Raw genomic sequence first — 18046 nt, 5'->3', positions numbered from 1 at the left:
ATATAGAGTTGCATGCCAAACCGAGTCAAAATTAGAGTAAGTAATCCTAGATTCAGTCAAAAGTACAGTCCGAACTAACATGAACGACCGGATCCTTGTGAGAAAGTCAATAGCTTGATCAGTGAAGAAGAAGATGATGGCGATGTGTAGAGCCATCGACACCTCCTCCTATAAAACGCTTCGACCTCTTCTCTTTCTGCTCATCGATCTCTCTCGTACGTCCTCGAAGTAGGAAGACGACTTTTGACCTTCTTTTCTCGCGATTTCCTGTTTCTCTAATCTCGGGCAAGCCGTCGACCGAGGCAGATGTCCGAATCAGCGACCGTGGAGTTTGCTACGGTGACGTTGCAGGTGGACTTGTCCTCGGACTCGTTGTCGCCGGAGGACAAGTCCGTGGTCCGATGCAAGACCGTGCTGATCGACTGTGCAACTGAAGGAGTTCGGCATCTCAAGCCGGATAAATATGATCTATTGCGGAAGGTAAATTAGGGGTGATCGGTTCCCGGTCCAGTCCGGTTCCCGGATGGTTCCAAGAAATTAGTAAGATTGCTGGATAGAGCTGGATTCTTGCTCTTCATATATAACCATCTGCTCAGATTGTACGATTGTCTCCGGGACTACTCCTCTTCCGTAGTGCCTTTGCCATGAAATATCTTCCAAAATGGGCTTTTACTACTCACCTCAGCCTTCAGTCAGGAGCCAAACAACCTCCCCTCATCAGTTTTGAAATCCTCCTCCTTGTAGGGCACCAATTCACAGTCAAAAGCGTAATGTCCTATCATGCGGTAAGATAGTCATATCTCTAGCAAAAAAACATTCAACCGGTCCGGTTTGGGCGGTTTGGTCCGATTTTATGCCCTCGGAACCATAAATCGGATCACTCGGCTACTGATTTCAATTGTAAGAACCGCGAACCGGACCATCACCCTCTAGAACCGGGAATCGGACCACCGGTCCTGGTTCGGTCGGGGTGGTCCGATTTGCTCACCTCTTTGGTAAACCCAATCAACCGCGAAGATCCGTAAAGATTAGATAGGCTTGCTAGCTGTTGTAGCATAAAATGATCTTGGTCAAAAATCACCCCGTGATTACAATTACTAGTTATATTTGGGGATAAGTGCATTGAAAATCCTAATATTTGCTACAAAAATGTAATTGAGTCTTAAAACTTTCAAAAAGAGCATTAAGTCCTTAAACTTGTCGGAAAGTACAATTGAGTTAATTTTTTTTTTCGAAAAGTGCAACGGGTCCTAAAACTTATCAAATTGGTGAAATCAAGTACTTCCGTTAATTTCACTTCTTAAAAGTTTTAGGACTTAATTGTTCGTGATAAGTTTTAGGACTTGATTGCACTTTTAAAAAGTTTTTAGGACTTAATTATACTTCGATGATAAATTTTAGGACTTTCAATACACTTATTTCTTGTATTTAATGCACCATTCAAATTGAGCTTTAGTAACTCAAACATATTTAAGCCTAGTCCCATTTATGTGGCCAAATATATATAGCTGGAAAGTCAATACTATAATGAGAATTTTCACTATAAGAATAGTTCTCATATATATATATATATATTTTTGGTAAGGTAAGTATGTATTGATCTTTCAAAAGTGCTAGGTACAAAAGATGCCGGACACAAAAAACCATGAACTCGATATGGCACTGAGTGTGACATAGGGAGTTCAGCGGTGAACCAGCCGCAAAATATAACTAAGCTAAGGGGGTAGTACAAACAAGTGCCAACGAGGCAAGTAGATATAAAACAAGAGCCAAACAGCGGCTAAACCAAAATGACGACCACCAAAACCCAAAAAACAAGCAAAGCTGGACATAATGAGGAGAACACAAAGTACAAAGGTGAAAGGCAACTTCTGGAGGAGTCGGCAGCAGTAGTTCGGCAGCAGTAGACAAGGACTCCATGGGTCTTTGGAAGAGCACCGCAGCAGCAAAAAGTCAATGAAGCAACAAAGGCGGTGTTCAAAGTTGACATCCAAGCAAGTAGGGGAACCCGAGCAGCTCCTGAGTGACTTCGGCGGAGAACGGCATGAAAATCCAACAGAACGAGCAAGCATGTTGAAGAAGGTAGTAGCAGAAGCAAGAAGGGTGAAGAAGCAGTGGTAGTGCAGAGGCAGGTGAGCGTAGAAGTAGAGTTTCCAGCAGCGCCAACCGAGGAGAGCATCCGTCGAAGAATAGCTCCCGTTGTGCAGCACCAGTAGATGAGCCAGGAGCAGCAGCAGACGAGGTTAGTAAACTCATTAGCAGTAAAAAGCAGCAGCAGATCAGTTCCAAAGGTGCAGCAACAGACCAAAAAGCGGATACAATGAGGGGCCATCAGGAAAAACAAAGGAGAACAGGGCCTAGCAGAAAGCCAAACCAAAAACTAAACCAAACTAGAACCACTAGCAGATACAACTGGGGAGAATAAAAAGGAACAAAAGGAAAAAACAAACAGACACCAGCAGGAGCAAAAAGGCAGGAGTTGCAGCAAAAGGCCAAATCCAAGCCACAAAGGAAACCCCAACATCTAAGAAACCAACGTTCTCTTACCTTTTTCATAGTGAGTGAAACCGAAAAAGAGAGAGAGGATGGAATTTCTCGTTTAGATTTACATAAGCGATGTTGGTCGGAGTAGAATTCGTCGGAACCTTCTTCTTAATACTTTGCACGGTGGCTGGGCCCATCGTGAACCAAAAGTACGGCAGAGTAGAGACATTGCTCGGGAACGCTGCGTGCGCCAGACTGGCCGTGATGATCCTAGTTTTCTCGATCAGTCACATATCGGGAGCCCATCTGAACCCATCTGTGACGATCAACCTCGCAGTGATTCGGCACTTTCCGTGGATCTAAGTGCTTGGCTACATCGCCGCGCAGGTCACGGGCTCGGTGTGCGCTTCGTACGTCCTCAAGGGCGTTTTCCAACCCTTGGCCAACGGCCGCGTCACAGTGCCTTCGGTGGATATTGGACAGGCGTTTGCTCTCGAGTTTCTCGCCACTTTCATTCTCATGTTTGTGATCATCGCGGTGGCGACCGAAGCTCGCACGGTATGTCGTTGCAGTGCTGCATATCGACCCTTCCTGTGCCTGTACTCCTTGCATTTTATGTACGGCATGTATCCATTTCACATAGATTGATATAATCATGCGTTCGTTTTTTAATTAGGTGGGAGATTTGGCGGGTATTGCCATTGGAGCAACAGTGCCGCTTGGCATTCTTGTAACGGGGTAAGAATTGCTATCATAGGTACTTATCTTTGTGCAAGTATCGACCCTTTATGCAGAATTTTAGCTTTCGTAATGTTCTTTAACGTTGTTCCCGGGATATACAGGATGTCGACCGGCGGCTCCTTGGACCCCGTGAGGACTCTCGGCCCGGTCGTGGCCGCAGGAAATTACAGAGGGTTGTGGATGTTCATGGTGGCTCCTCCACTTGGGGCCATAGCTGGTGCTGTGACATACACAGCCGTGAAGCTCAAAGGCTACGAGGTTGAGCCGCCGCGCCGGAGGATCGGAGGATAAGCTTTGGACGATAAGGGTGGCCGTGTCCTCAATAGCTCTGGAGCGAAACCCACCTGTTTCGCCGGGATAGATTAATTGCAATTAGCCAGGATCCACCTGTGGTAATTGTGTAAGAAAAATTCCCCATGTACATAAAATGTCAATGCTGCTGGTTAGTTGTCATGTTAGTTCTCCTTGGTTCCCCACTTAATGAATGGTTTGGCTAAGTAGTTCGTGTGATTTGATCCTCTAACTATTTTTTTCCCAAGTTCACTTTATTCCATTATTTTTCACATCTCATCGAGACTGTCATCATCAACCATTAGTTAACATCATTGAATTATAAGCATGGCTTTACCGAAATGAGAAATTTGAACATGCAATCCCAAGTCAACAATTCGATAGACAAATAAAAAAAATATTAACGCAGCGGCCCAATCGCGCCTAGAAAGCTTGAGCGAAGGCCCCTCACGCTTAATGATAAAGGCAGTAGCGGGGCCCGACCACTCCCCCGCGTTCACTCGAGGGTCATCCCCAAGGTGCCTAGACTTCGATATATCAGACAAAATTATTGCTAATCTCGACATTTACGAAACGAAGTTACAGCATACGTCACGCAAATGTGGCATACGACTTTCATTTACAGGATGACATGTCGCAATTCTGTTATTGACGTGTAAAATTTGATCGGTCCCATGCACGTTCGCGGGTAAGATTTTCGTTTTATTATTATAGATTTGATTTTTCAAGAATCGGATACTCCTCGTCCTGGCTTTAACTTTTGGAAAGCTTGGATTTTTGCTAGAATCAATCTGAGCCTCTGCTGGTTTCGATCAGAGCTTTCTCGAGTCGAGGCTCCTCGATACGACGGTACTCGATCGCGCTCGCAAGGACCCGTCTCTTACCATCCTTCCTTCGGCACTGCACATGCCCTGTGAGTGCCTTTCGTTTCTGGTGAAACCCTTCTCGTTTCGTTGCGATAGTTCTACACTGATCTGCACGAGCGTCTGCGAATTGCTTCTACAGGTTTCTGTTTTTCCATGATGCCCATGTGCACCGGGATGGTGCAAAGCTCTTCCCAGAGTTTCAATAGCTCCGAAGTGTTTGACAAACTGCCTCTAAGAGCACGCTTCGTGGGGGTACATTATTAGGGATTGAGCAAGCTTGAGCTGACATAAAGGTTGACTATTGGCGAAAAACTTGTTGGGATCTTTTGAACAGTTTTTACATCGTGAGGACGTTGAGCTGATGATTTTGTTTTGGGGGGGGCGTGGTGGTGTGATTATTTAATGTTTGATAGAGAATGCGTCCATCTGTGACGCTATGTTACACGGGCTCGTAGTTTTTCAAAAATTTTCCATGTCGGACAAGTGTCGGACTCGGACACGTGTCCGACACGCTGGGACACCGCCGGACTCTTCTCAGACACGTGGTCAACGCGTGTCTGAGTCCGGACTCGCAGTCAAACACACGGACACGCGAGGGCTCGCGTGTCCGACGTTAAAATAGCCAAAATACCCAATTTTGACCTAATTTCTAATTGTCCCCTCTCAGTCGCCCGACTCACCTCTCTCTCTCTCTCTCTCTCTCTCCCTCTCGCGATTGTGGAGTGTACACTGGCCTCTGCCTCTCGCGACTCGCCACCGTCGCCGGCTCGCATTGCCGGCTTTTGCTCGCGCCGGCCTCTCCCTCTCCCTCTTGCGACTGTAGACTAGCTTTTGCTCACATCTCAGCTCGCTGCCTCGATCGCCAGCCTCTGTTCGCGCGTCTGCTCTCGCCGTGCCGCGTCAAGGCATCACTCCTCTGCTCGCGCCTCTGCTCGAGACAGGGGTTTTGGATCTCCTCTGCTCCCCCTCCTCTGCTCGCGCCTCTGCTCGAGACGGGGTTTTGGATTTCCTCTGCTCGCACCATCATCTTGGCCTGCGAATCGCGTACACTCATGTCTCTCCCCCACTTAATTTTACTGTTCTATGTTTTTTTGATTCCACCGTTTCTTGAATTGCTGTCAAAGACCCAAGCTGGTTGCTGGTCATAATCTACGTTAATTAGATACTTCGGTCATAACCTACGTTAATTTTACTGGAGCTCATTTTGTATTTGCTGGTTATGTTTGATATCTATTTTGGGGGCCTCTTTGTATGTTGATAGAAAACTGTCTGCGAGGTTTGATAGTAAACAGCTTCATCCTTTCGAAGACCCAAGCCTGTGCTGGATCCATTAAATCGGTCTGTTAAATTGCTGTTCGAGCCATTTATAAGAACCTTCAATGGTCTGGGTGGGCAACAACTCTTAGAGATCTCAAAACCATATTGAGTTTGTTCAAAATGAAAGAAAAACTAAAAAGCTTAAGTTTTTCAATGGTGATGTATCGACATGAGTGTATTGAAACACTTTTGATATGCAACACTTTTTTGTATGTTCAACTGGTGTCTTTGTCTTCTACTCTTCTGTGCATATCTCTAGTTTCGGCATCATGATATATTATTGTTGAAATTATAAAAACTATAATTTATCATGCATATATAAAAATATACATATAATATAAAACGTGTCCTAACGTGTCGGAATTTTCTATTTTTTGAGAATTCACGTGTCGGCGCGTCGTGTCGTGTCGTGTCCCGTGTCTGTGTAACATAGCTGTGACGTGGGTGTAGCTCCGTTTGACTTGTATGGAATTTGAGGAATTCTGCTGGTATATGATAATTATATAGCTGCGTGTGTTGCAAACGTGATTGAGGGTGAGTAAATGTCAAGCTTTGATGTGGAAGGTCTGGAGCCTGGTATAGTATTTGCTATCTCTGTGAATCTTAATTTTGATGGTGTACTAGACTGGATTTAACATTTGATTCCTTGACCCATGTCTCTGTTCGCTATGGTGGGGAGATGAGGTGGCAGTAGGACATTTCAGACCTGTATATTCTAAACAATAGGGAACCTGGCATTCATACATGACAATGAAAAGGTCACAGAATTTACGAACTAGAACATTAAACCCTGTATTGTTCATCTCCCCCAGACGAAAAAAAAAAAACTTTCAAAGTACACCTGAAGTCAGTTGATTTCCGGTCACATAGTGAGATTTGCCTAGTTCTTACCTCACTTGAACTTACTTGAACTTTTCATGTAGGCTGAAGACCAAGGTTTCAACTCTAACTGTCAAATAAGTAAGCACTCATTTTACTGCACTTAAGGTCATGTAAGGGTGCATGTTTTCTCCCTAGATTGTGTCTCTACTGTACCTAATTGTGACATTTGCTTGCTTTAAATTCGAGTTTCCACTGCCTAATCCAATAAACTTCAAGAATTTACCGTGCGCTTATACTTTTCTTTTGGATGTATCAGTATCTTGAATTTGGTTTGTCCTTGTTTTGACTTTGCCAATTCAGGTAAGAACTCTGTGGTGGAAAAATGGGATTAATGTCGAAGGAGCTGGTTGAGGCTGTTCGTTTCATTTGTACGGTAGACTTTTGGATAATGGCGGTACTTTGGACGTTTTCTTTGTTGGCCTCATACTTGCAATTCTATAGCCATGGTCTTTTTGGTCGAATTGTTTCGTACCCTCGAAATGCCGTTGTAGGAGTTCCTGTGAGACCTCTCTGCATTATCACTGGCGTAAGACGGATTTCTTTTGCTAGTAGCAAGTGTCCTGAATTAGATTATCCTAATGTACTGAGAGATTTCTCTGGCTTTTACCTGCAGGCTACATCTGGTTTGGGGGCAGCTGCTGCTTATGCTCTTTCAAAAGAAGGTTTCACTGTTGTCCTTGGTAATGTTGCAGTCTGTTGTGTGTCCTCCTCATTCCTTTGATATGGATATAGCAGCGCTTAGTCCAACCCCATGCTTGGATTTTCTTTGATTGCTTGTGCTTGATCGTCTTGATGATAATTGACAGTACAATGTGCTTGGTCATTGTGCCATTTGAAACAAACACCCCGTCCCATACACCACCCCAAAACCCCCCCAAAACCAAAACCCCAACCCTCGCCCAAATTGAACTCCAATTAATCAAAACCTTATTCAAAATAATATTTTTTGCACTAGTTTTTTATAACACAGATATGATATTTAGTTTTTCTCAATTGGCAGGAACGATATTGAATGAAACCTCCTTTCCAACAATCGTAGCAAAGTAGAATAAGCTGTAGCGAGTAACCATCAGGTTAAATCACCAATAAGTTTGAGGTTTTATGTTAAAGCAAAACCAACGTATATCTATAAATATGGAATTTCATTATTCGAAAGATTGTGTTGATTAAACATAAATTTTGATTGACTCTTTTTTCGTTTCTATTTAACTTGGCGTTCAAAAATCCTTCATGAACACAAATAAAGTGAGTTGTGAAGTTTAATGTATTTAAATTTTTTCCTTTTTCACATATACATTGTCGTACTATTGAAAGTTAAAGTGAGTTGTGCTATAAATATTGCTCCCCCCCAAATCCAGATTTCTGGCTCTGACACTGTGCGGACAATTAAAATATTCAGATTCTGATTCTCTTCCCCCAACCCAAACCCCAAAAGAAGGAAAAAAAGTACTTAGGTGTCAATTGAATCAGACATTACTTGTAATTAGTTATCACAAGAAAGGATGACGATGACACTCCCTTCAGCGTGAATTTTGTAAAGAATTTACATGTTGTGCCAGCTCTACCTTTATCTAGCCTTTTTGAAGCCCAGTGAGTATTATGTTGAGAAGTGATTAACAATAGTTATGTTGGGCAAAAAGGAAAAAATAGGCTGTCTACATAAATGCCACAACCAGCCCATGATGAATGCTCTCATAGGAAGAGTTATGGGTCGATATATTAATGTTCTCTGGTCTTTACTTGGTGATTCAAGCAAAGAGAAAAGCTTGTCAATGACTTGACTAGACAAACAATGTATGAATGACTGTTGTCCTTAGAATAATGCAAAATGCATATTTTCTTTGTTACAAGAAGAATGAGTTTGATCCACGCAGGTACAATTATTTGACTGAAATTCATGCTCTCTCTGCAGTTGGACGGTCTGCTCATCGGTTGTCAAAGGTACTTATTGTGCAGCATCCATTCTTTCATCTACACGATGCTCTAGATGATTGTTGTTTTTGGGTCACAGAGAGTGGCAGAGATTTGTAGACACAATAAGGATGCCCATCTTAAAGCTTTTCAAGTTGACATATCATCTATCCAATCAATCTTACACTTCAGATGCTGCCTTGAGCAATGGCTCTTGGAATCAAATATGCATGCTTCGGTCCAACTTCTGATAAATAATGCTGGAATATTGGCAACATCCTGCAGAATTACAGCTGAAGGCTTTGATGAGTAATTATCTTATTGCCATGGGAATTTTTGTTCGTTATTCTTTTTCAAATATCTAAACATTTGGCAATTTAAACACTACACCAGTTGCTGTGGAGATTATATATTCTGTTGTTTTAGTTTTTGCAAATGATGATGCGTGTCTTCTAATTTCTAAATAAGTAATGCTAGTACTGCCGTCAATATCCAAATGGAAAGTTTAGGGCGCACATGACACACTTCTACTTTAGAAATTAACTTCTGCTCCAAAAGTTGATTTACGATCGGAGAAATTCTTTTGGTAATAGTTGAAAATTTTTGCTTCGGGAATATTATTAACACAAGACCTTCTATGAAAAATTATTATCGGCTGCCGAAAAATTTCTACTTCATTTTTAACTTTTTAAATTTCTTTAAAAAATAAATTTTATTATTAAAAAAATATTATTCTTTTTTTAAAATAAAAAATTATTATTTATTTTTTACTCCGGCGGTTGGAGATGGTGACTCGGTGAGCGGTGGTCGGCGGAGGTCGGTGGTGGGCGTAGGCGGCGGTGGTCGGTGGTTGGTGGCGATGCTGCGGTGGTCAGCAGTGGGCGGCGGTGGCGGCTGGCAGCTGCAGCGGGAGGTGGGCTGTGGTCGGAGGTGGGCGGTGGGCGAAGGTGTGGTTGGGAGAGAGAGGCGCTGAAAATGAAAAAAAGACTGAAGTGAGAGAGATATTGATGTTGAAAGATTTCTACTTCTTTAAGAAAAGTAAATTTTTTTAACTTCTGGAATTAGCTCAAAAAAAACTTCCGAGGTATAAATTTGCTTCAAAAGTAGAAATGCAATGTCGTGCAACTAAACGGATTTTTTCTTCAGAAGCTGCATTAGCAAACAGATTTCTGCTCTAGACGCACTTTCGGAGCATAAATTCATTTCCAGAAGTGTTAACATGCGCGCCCTTAATGTTCCGGTGATTTTGATTTTCCTATGTACCTTGTCAACTCATAGTTTACTTGCCGAAATTTGTTGCCTCGGTAGCAAGTGGCATCTCCCCCAATTTCCATTGTCTCCTTTTGGAATGGAATTTACTAAATGCCCTTTTTCACTATGCATTGCTGCGTGATCTCTACTGACTTAGATAATGCATTGTTGCCTGATATCCTGTTGAGCCTTATCACCACGTCCTTTTGCACCAGGATGATGGCAACAAACTACATGGGGGCATTCTTTCTGACAAAGCATCTATTACCACTTCTCAGAAACAGCCCTGTTCCATCTCGGGTAGTCAATGTCACGTCTTTCACACATCGAAGTGGTAAGATGCTCTCACCTTGTGATCAGAAGCGCTTCCATTTATATTGCATGTTTGGCCCGTGGAATGTTGATCGCCGCTGGTGGCCCTGGGTTGATGCATCTTGTGCCTGCAAGGAGGCTCTCTGTGAAACCTGGGCTTGCTGACCTTTCTGGCGTGTCATAATTTTTGTTCAATTAGTGAACTAAATAGAGTGTCCATCTAGGACTTCAACAGTGCCTGAAATAGCAAGCTAAAACTAGAAGGTGAAATAAGCTGCATTCATTGTCTGAGTTATGGAACTCTTTAATGATGTCAAACAGTTGGTTTTGTCTGTTTGTAGTTTCTTGCTGTGCAGTATCTGCTTTTCGCAGTTTGTGGCTTAGTGCACTTGTTGTACTAGGTTTAGAGTCGTGGTTTTTCATTCTTTATTTAAAATTACCTTTTCCTTGGTCCTTCTCTTCTTCAGTACGTGGTACGAAGTTTGACAAGGAAAGTGTTACTGGGAAGAGTTCCTTTGGGATGGAACCATATCCATGTTCACGGATATATGGCTATTCGAAATGTAAGTTTAATATCTTATTCAAGAAGCCTCAGCACCAAAAAGAAAAGGATAGAATGAAAGATACAACACTATTTGAGAAGCAAATGCTGCATCTTTTCTCAACTTTAGTAAGATTTTCCTATTTGTTTGCAGTATGCCTTCTGCTATTCTCATATGAACTTCATTGGCGGCTTCGCTCAGAAAGCTCCTGTCATGTTTCTATTGTGTATGTATCAACAATTCTGCTACTCTGGATTTCACATTCTCGTTGGATATGTATCAACAATTTGCTATTCTGGAATTCACATTCTCGTAGGACAGTGTAATCTCACCCAAGTTTGTATGATACTTGAATTTGAAATTTCTAAAATTCCGTGACCGATCCCTTTCTAGTTAAGAACCTGGTGTTTGGTTATCAGAGCTATTATGCTAGATGATTATAAACAGGAAGATGTTTTTAGACTATGTAGATTGCCTTTCTCTAAAATTTTGTGTATGAATACATGCTGGCATCAAAATTGAGACGTTTTCTTCCGTTTCTTTTTTATTTGCAGTGCTGTGGATCCTGGAGTGGTGAAAACTAGTATCATGCGAGAAGTTCCCCCTTACGTTTCCTACACAGCTTTAGGAGTTTTAACTGCTATGGGCCTTTTGGATTCACCTGAATGTGCGGTCAACTCAATTCTGGATGCAGCCCTTGCCCCTCCAGTGAGTTTTTCTGACTGCAATCATTAATCTTTAATCCCTGCTATTTGCTAGATGGGACTGCGATGAAATCACTTGGGTTTCATCTGAATAGGTAACAAGCGCCTCATACGATGGGTGTTAGTGATTTTTTCCCACTAAATAGGGTGATCTAAAACATTAATATACTGGTGCTTCACTTAGCTAAACCATCTTGAATGAGTCTCTCTCATTTTACCCTCAATTGAGGCCACACTAACTTCTGACGTAAGTTCCATTATTGTTGATTCTCTTTACGATATGAGAATATGTATTTCTGGATTCGAATTTCCCTTCTATGCTGATAATCTGCGGTATCAATCCTATGCAGCAGCTATTACACGTTGGAACAATGCTTACTAATGGCCACATTAACTAACTGTCTTGCAAATATAGGAAATTTCCGGCGTGTATTTCTTTGGTGGGAAGGGCCGGACTATCAGCTCTTCTTCACTTTCATACGACGCCAAACTCGCCAGAGAATTGTGGGCCACTTCGTGCGATTTGTTTCTGGAGGCACAGCTATCTGATAAAAGCATTTCCAGCTCAGTACGAAGATGAGTATTTGAGGAAGCAAGTCTTCCTGCAATCATTGCCCGTCCATGTTGAGTCCTCAAACTTCTGACAAGGCTATGACCGCTCAAATGATCTGCTTTCCGTTCCAATATTTAGGAGCAGATTTTTCGCTTAGTTGTTGATATGCCGTCGTTGATCTGACGCAGGTGTTGACTCTGTAGTTTTTTCTTCTGTTTGACATCTGATATTTTAGTCGCTTAAACTTTCAAATGGTTCGCTAACTTAAGCTTCAAACGATTAACCGAGTTTATCGATAGCTTATGGCTGGTTGTTCTTAATCCTCCACAGGTTTATGGATTGGTTTGTCCTTCTTAGGTTCACAGTAGGTGACGATGGATATTTACCAGATAAATATAGAAATGTTCACTGAAATGATAAGACATTAATTGTTTGGTTAATTATATCAAGCGATATGAGTGATTGTTTTTTAGAATTTGTTTATTTATAAACTATTTATTTTGTGTGAAACAAACGGAGTCTTATTGCGCTCCTCCTTTTGACTCATCTTTTAATTTTTTTCACTTTTGCATAAGGTGTCACCTCTTGGAGTGTTACATTGGTTATGTCAAAGCCAGTCACCTTCAGTTCAATTTTAACAGCTATTGTCCCTTACTTCTCATCTCATCTGTCATTTCTATACTATGTTATATTGCATGAGGCATTGACTCTCGGAGTTCTACGTTGGTTATGCGGGAGCCAGTAATCTTCAGTTCCAATTTTCAAAAGGCCCAACTCTTGAAATGTGACATTGTTTACATCAAAGCCGGTGATCTTCTGTTTCCATTTTGTGAGAGATGGTGAAAAATTAGAGGAAGGGAGTGACGAGTTCTGAATGGGGTTTGGGAAAAAAGGTTTAATTCAACAACTATTGTCCTTTCATCCACTCATCTTTTCATTTTCACGATAACGTACAATGGTTGTGTAAAGCCAGTTATTGGAGCAGTGAAGTGTTAAATTTTGTTTGCAATTTGGTCCTCTTTAAATTTTTTCTTTTTTACTTCATTTTGTTCAATCACCGTCTTCTAACTTTCTCGATTCTTACAGTTAAAACATCCGGTCAATCGCTCTGACTAAACGCGCCATGGTAATGAATGACGCAATATCGTCATTGAGGTAGCAAAATGCTAAGGTGGCTCCAAATGAGCGAACGACGACGTACTTGGAAAAGGAAAATGGCATTCGACGATGGCTGTTATGAGGGGGTAAATGAAGCGCCTGATTCAACGAGTCAAGAAACGCCAAATGACTCGAATGGGCAAAATAAAACTCACAAGACCAAACTGTGCTGCAAATCTATGTAGCACCGACACGCCAAACCCCTCGGCGTGTCGGTGTCGGACACGCGTCGGACTCGGACACGCGTCCGATACGCTCCGACACGCGTTCGACACGCGGTCAACGCGTGTCGGAGGTCCGACACGTAGTCAATGCCAGCGACACGCCGGGGGACACGCGAGTCGGTGAGGGAAGAGGGAGGAGGGGAAATGCAGATCCGAAGGGCAGAGAACGGTGGGGGAAGGGGGAAGAGCGTTTCGGGCCATGAGAGAGATGAGAGAGGGAGCCGGTGACGCGAGCGCCCAAGCAGAGAACGGCCTTCGTGTGCGCTGGAGCAGAGAGAGCGAACGAGCCGGAAGACAGAGCGAGTAGCAAAAATCATGGTGGTCGACGCCGGGGTTGGTTTCGCGAGACAGAGAGGACTGACAGAGAGAGGGGGGTGAGATTTTTTCAAGAAGTGAAGAGACAGAGAGGGGGGCAACAGAGAGGAGAAAGAGAGGTTTTCGGTGGTGTTTTCAAAACAGAGAAGAGAGAGAGAGAGAGAGAGAGAGAGAGAGAGGAGGAGAAAGGTGTCAGAGATTTTTTAAAAAGTAAAGGGAGAAGGGGAGGTGACGTGAGAGAGGAGAGGAAGCGTGCAGATAACAGGATTTATTTTTTTATTTATTTATTTTCTAGGCTGGTTGGGATCAAATTACGGAAGTATTCATGGCATGAGCTTTCTTTGGATTATAAGAACTCTTTTAGTAAATTTTCTATTTTATAAAAAATTATAAAAATAATAATATATCATGCATATATAAAAAATATTTATTTTATATACAACGTGTCCTAACGTGTCGGAATTCTCTATTTTTTTAGAAAGGACGTGTCGGCGTGTCGTGTCGTGTCGTGTCCCGTGTCCCGTGTCGTGTCCGTGCTACATAGCTGCAAATATAAAAAAAATGACAAATAGATTCGAGCATCTGAAAGAAAAGCTAGAAGGCCAAATCATGTGTAAACATAGAAACTCATTAGGCTAAAATCATAGCCTTTTGTTTTTTGGTCTAAAACTAAAGCCATACTTAAATACTTAATTTTTACTTCATTTCAGATATATTATGAATGAATATGAGTAAAGTCCTTAAACTGTTTTGTCTGAATTCTAGAATGTAAAATTCGAATGTATTTTCTGAAATAATTTTTTTTAATTTAGAAAATAATGATAAATAAGATAGAGTCTAAGTCATTTTCAAATTGCTATCGCTGGACAGGGTCGCTGCTGTACCGCTGGCGCTGGTTGTACCTTTAATGTTGTTGTCCAAAGTCATTAAGCATTGAAAACGATGATTCCCATTAAATAGCGATTGGCAACTACGTGGCGCAACGCTATAAATCAGTCAGACCACTTCGCAGCTTTCCTGCAAAAGGAAGCGGTGAAAGTCTTCGTTGGGCCTCCATCCTCGGCTCTGCTCGTCACCCTCTTCGCTCTCAATCTCCATTTCCGTCATCAACTGGTTGGTTCTCTCTCTCTCTCTCTCTCTCTCTCTCTCATAGACTCTGTGCGGGTGTATCTGTGTGGCTGTGTGAGCGAGCGAGTGGGCGAGTCTCTGATCTTGTGAACTCTCATTCAAGTTCCCTCCTTTTTCTTCTTCGGTGATGAATCTATCTATCTGTTTATGTGATCGCGAACTGAGGCTTGTACGATTGCTTTCGCTGGGTGTAGTTATAGAAGATGAGTTCGGCGGGTGTGAAGGAAGATTGTCTCGGTTGGGCTGCCCGAGACCCTTCTGGGTTTCTCTCCCCCTACAGATTCAGCCGCAGGTATTGCTGTTTTGATCATTCTCTATTGTCAGTGTTCCGTGTGAGGGTCTCAATACAGTGTTCTCAGGTCTCATCCGCTCACCTGTAATGCGAAACAGTTGTTACTCTCTTAAATCTCCACGTTGACCAAACCATTTCATTTTTCTTTCTTTCTTTCTTTGTGCGTACGCTAAATTCTGGGTTGAGAGTAGTTGGTAATGGGTTACGCAGAATTTCATGGCAGACGTGAGGATCCTGTACCATCTGCCTTTCTGAGCATTTTAGGTTGTATCTTTCATATAGACAAATGCTTATAGTCATGGAATATTTCCTTTTCTTAGTTCTTGTTCCTTGTTTTCTCAATAATGGAAGGTCAAGCCTAGTTTATTGATATGACAGATGAGAAAAAAAGGTACCCGAGTCTGATTAGTCACTTGATTAGATGCTCACCTGTTTGGGAATTATCTCTATAGGGCCGTGGGAAGCGATGACATCTTGATTAGGATCACGCACTGTGGAGTGTGCTATGCAGATGTTGCTTGGACTAGGAATGTGCAAGGACACTCCAAGTATCCTCTGGTGCCAGGGTAGGATGCAGCGGAATTTGAATGTTACTGTTTTGTCTTGGCACCATTCTCATAATTCTCTGAACCAAATTTGCAAATGACTTTTTGATTGATTCAGGCACGAGATAGTTGGAATTGTGAAAGAGGTTGGCTCCAGTGTCCAACGCTTCAAAGTCGGCGATCATGTGGGCGTGGGAACTTATGTCAATTCATGCAGAGAGTGCGAGTACTGCAATGACGGACTAGAAGTCCAATGCGACAAGATGGTTTTGACTTTTGATGGAATTGATGCAGATGGTACAGTCACAAAGGGAGGATATTCTAGTCACATAGTCGTTCATGAAAGGTAATTGCTTTATGACACAATGTGATTGGACTCCATTTGACACTGTGCTGAAAGGTAATTGCTTTATGTCACAATGTTATTAGATACCATTTTACACTCTGCAAAAATTCGAAATCATGTTGGCCAAAAGAAGATTTCAGATCACTGCTACTTTTCTTCTTATTCTGATTGTGGCCAGGAGTGGTATAATGCATAGGACAGTGAGGAAAGACATTTTAGGCCTTTAGTGCATCTTGTGGAAAAGGATAAAAATACTTTCTATAACGTCTCTGGAGAGTCTCTAAGTCCTCTGTAGCCGATTACAAGTCAATGGAGAATTAATTTTGTTCATTAAATGCATAAAGGAATTCTTTCTTTTCAATAGGCCATTGACAAGACTGGAAAAAGGGGTCCGTAGATTGTTTCATAGAGTTAGATGGTAAGTATTAAGATCAAATGGGTAACAAAATGTATGTGCTTCCACCGGTTCTTGTATTTGACAGAGTCACAGGAATTTCATGTCCCTTGGAGAAATTGATTGAGGGTAATAGAGAAATTATGTGTTCTGTCAAGCATATGCAATATGCCAGCAGTTTCCTTTCTTAGAGCACGTTTCTTTTCTCAATTTTGATCGAGTATGGTCTCCTCCTCTGTGCTGCAATAGCTTTACTTTTGTTGGTACAACAAGAAGTTTTTGTCTTGAGCAATTTGTGGTCAGAAAAGGAATCACAGAAACAGCATGATGCTGAATTGGGGTCTAAGCAAGTAATATTCCCAAGCACTCGGAAGATAGGATTTCTGGCTCTGTAATTTGATTCCTGTTAATCGAAAAAGATGGGATGCTGATTCTATTGGGAAAAACACTTCCTGTTTTGGTGTTATTTTGGAACATAATTTTGGTGCTACATTGACAGGTACTGCTTTAGGATACCGGAAAACTACCCGATGCATTTAGCAGCACCATTGCTCTGTGCTGGAATCACAGTATATGCTCCGATGATGCGTTACAAGATGAACCAACCTGGTAAATCTCTAGGCGTAATTGGACTTGGTGGGCTAGGTCACATGGCAGTTAAGTTTGGGAAGGCTTTTGGACTTAAAGTCACAGTGTTCAGTACAAGCATTTCTAAAAAGGAGGAAGCACTGAGCCTGCTTGGCGCGGACCATTTCGTTATCTCATCTGACCAAGAGCGGATGAAGGTAAAAAGGGAAAAAAAACTGGATTTATCCACATTGAGATCCATGGAGCTCAAGTTCTGTTGTGATCTGATGAATCCAATATGTGCAGGCCATGGTTAAGTCCCTGGACTTTATAATCGACACGGCATCTGGCGATCACCCATTCGATCCTTACATGTCTCTTTTGAAGACGGGTGGTGTTCTAGCACTGGTTGGGTTCCCGAGCGAAGTTAAATTCAGTCCGGCAAGCCTTAACCTCAGTATGTTTTCGTTCTCAGATCTAATTGCTAAATGAAATCTTGATACCTGATTTTTGAACAATCTAAGTTGCTTGCGAGGAACTTTTGGCAGGTATGAGGAGTGTTTCGGGTAGCATCACGGGAGGAACAAAGGATACTCAAGAAATGATAGACCTCTGTGCAGCGCAGAAGATATACCCGAAAATCGAAGTGATACCGATCGACTATGCGAATGAAGCCCTTGAGAGGCTCATCAAGAGAGATGTTAAGTACCGATTTGTGATCGACATTGAGAACTCCTTGAAGTGACACCATCAATGTGGGAAGTAGGAAAATCACACGGAGAGGAAAAGTGGGAATTTCGGAGAGAGGAGAGCGCCATGTCTGCCTTTTAACTTGCTCTGACTATGCCTATTGTACTTTCGTAGTCGGGAACTTATAGCTGAAATGAGTGAATGGGTAATGAAATCCTTGTACTTCTCTATGTGATGATTTGTCCTAATTTCCTAAAAAAAAATTTAAATTATAGGTTCAGTTTCATTTCTGTCCTAATTTTTTTTTTCATCTCATGAAACATCTCTAATTTTTTCTCTATTCTTCGGTCAGCGCACGTCTAAAAATTGCCGCTATGTTTACACGAAATTATTGAAATTAGAACTAGTTAGAAGCGATGTAGCACGGATACTCTTCGGGCGCCTTTATGTCGTGTCGGATACTATCCAATATTTAGACACTTTTCGACATGTTATTGATACGTGATCGGCACTCCAGACATGCTAGCGACTCG

General features: G+C 42.1%; 2 protein-coding genes and 1 pseudogene across 6 annotated transcripts; all 3 read left to right on the top strand.

The window, feature by feature from the left end:
- The first annotated feature begins 306 nt into the window (after positions 1-306).
- LOC115747999 lies at positions 307-3593 on the top strand (annotated as a pseudogene).
- Positions 3594-4093: 500 nt separating this feature from the next.
- LOC115747969 (short-chain dehydrogenase TIC 32, chloroplastic-like) lies at positions 4094-12117 on the top strand. Of its 3 annotated transcripts, XM_030684306.2 has the most exons (11): positions 4094-4204; positions 4333-4449; positions 6882-7107; positions 7195-7261; positions 8494-8522; positions 8593-8801; positions 9959-10077; positions 10523-10618; positions 10751-10823; positions 11152-11305; positions 11717-12117. In XM_030684306.2, exons 3-11 carry the CDS (start codon positions 6904-6906, stop codon positions 11879-11881), a joined length of 1116 nt encoding a protein of 371 aa, XP_030540166.1. In that variant the 5' UTR covers positions 4094-4204; positions 4333-4449; positions 6882-6903; the 3' UTR covers positions 11882-12117. The 3 variants fall into 3 exon arrangements, with proteins under 3 accessions (XP_030540166.1, XP_030540167.1, XP_048132011.1); XM_030684307.2 differs by lacking the exon at positions 4333-4449 and having other exon boundaries at positions 4107-4204; XM_048276054.1 differs by lacking the exon at positions 4094-4204 and having other exon boundaries at positions 4246-4449.
- Positions 12118-14510: 2393 nt separating this feature from the next.
- Positions 14511-17745, top strand: LOC115747972 (probable cinnamyl alcohol dehydrogenase 1). Of its 3 annotated transcripts, none has more exons than XM_030684310.2 (7): positions 14511-14664; positions 14874-14971; positions 15424-15537; positions 15635-15862; positions 16756-17041; positions 17130-17280; positions 17372-17745. In XM_030684310.2, the coding sequence occupies exons 2-7, from the start codon at positions 14883-14885 to the stop codon at positions 17566-17568; spliced, it is 1065 nt and encodes a 354-aa protein (XP_030540170.1). In that variant the 5' UTR covers positions 14511-14664; positions 14874-14882; the 3' UTR covers positions 17569-17745. The 3 variants fall into 3 exon arrangements, with proteins under 3 accessions (XP_030540170.1, XP_048132012.1, XP_030540171.1); XM_048276055.1 differs by having other exon boundaries at positions 14518-14669; XM_030684311.2 differs by lacking the exon at positions 14511-14664 and adding an exon at positions 14677-14781.
- Positions 17746-18046: the final 301 nt, after the last annotated feature.

This window comes from Rhodamnia argentea, chromosome 3 (assembly GCF_020921035.1).
Source record: "Rhodamnia argentea isolate NSW1041297 chromosome 3, ASM2092103v1, whole genome shotgun sequence".
Taxonomy (NCBI): Eukaryota; Viridiplantae; Streptophyta; class Magnoliopsida; order Myrtales; family Myrtaceae; genus Rhodamnia; species Rhodamnia argentea.
The sequence above is the reverse complement of the archived record's forward strand: the minus strand, read 5'-3'. Positions and strand labels throughout refer to the sequence as shown.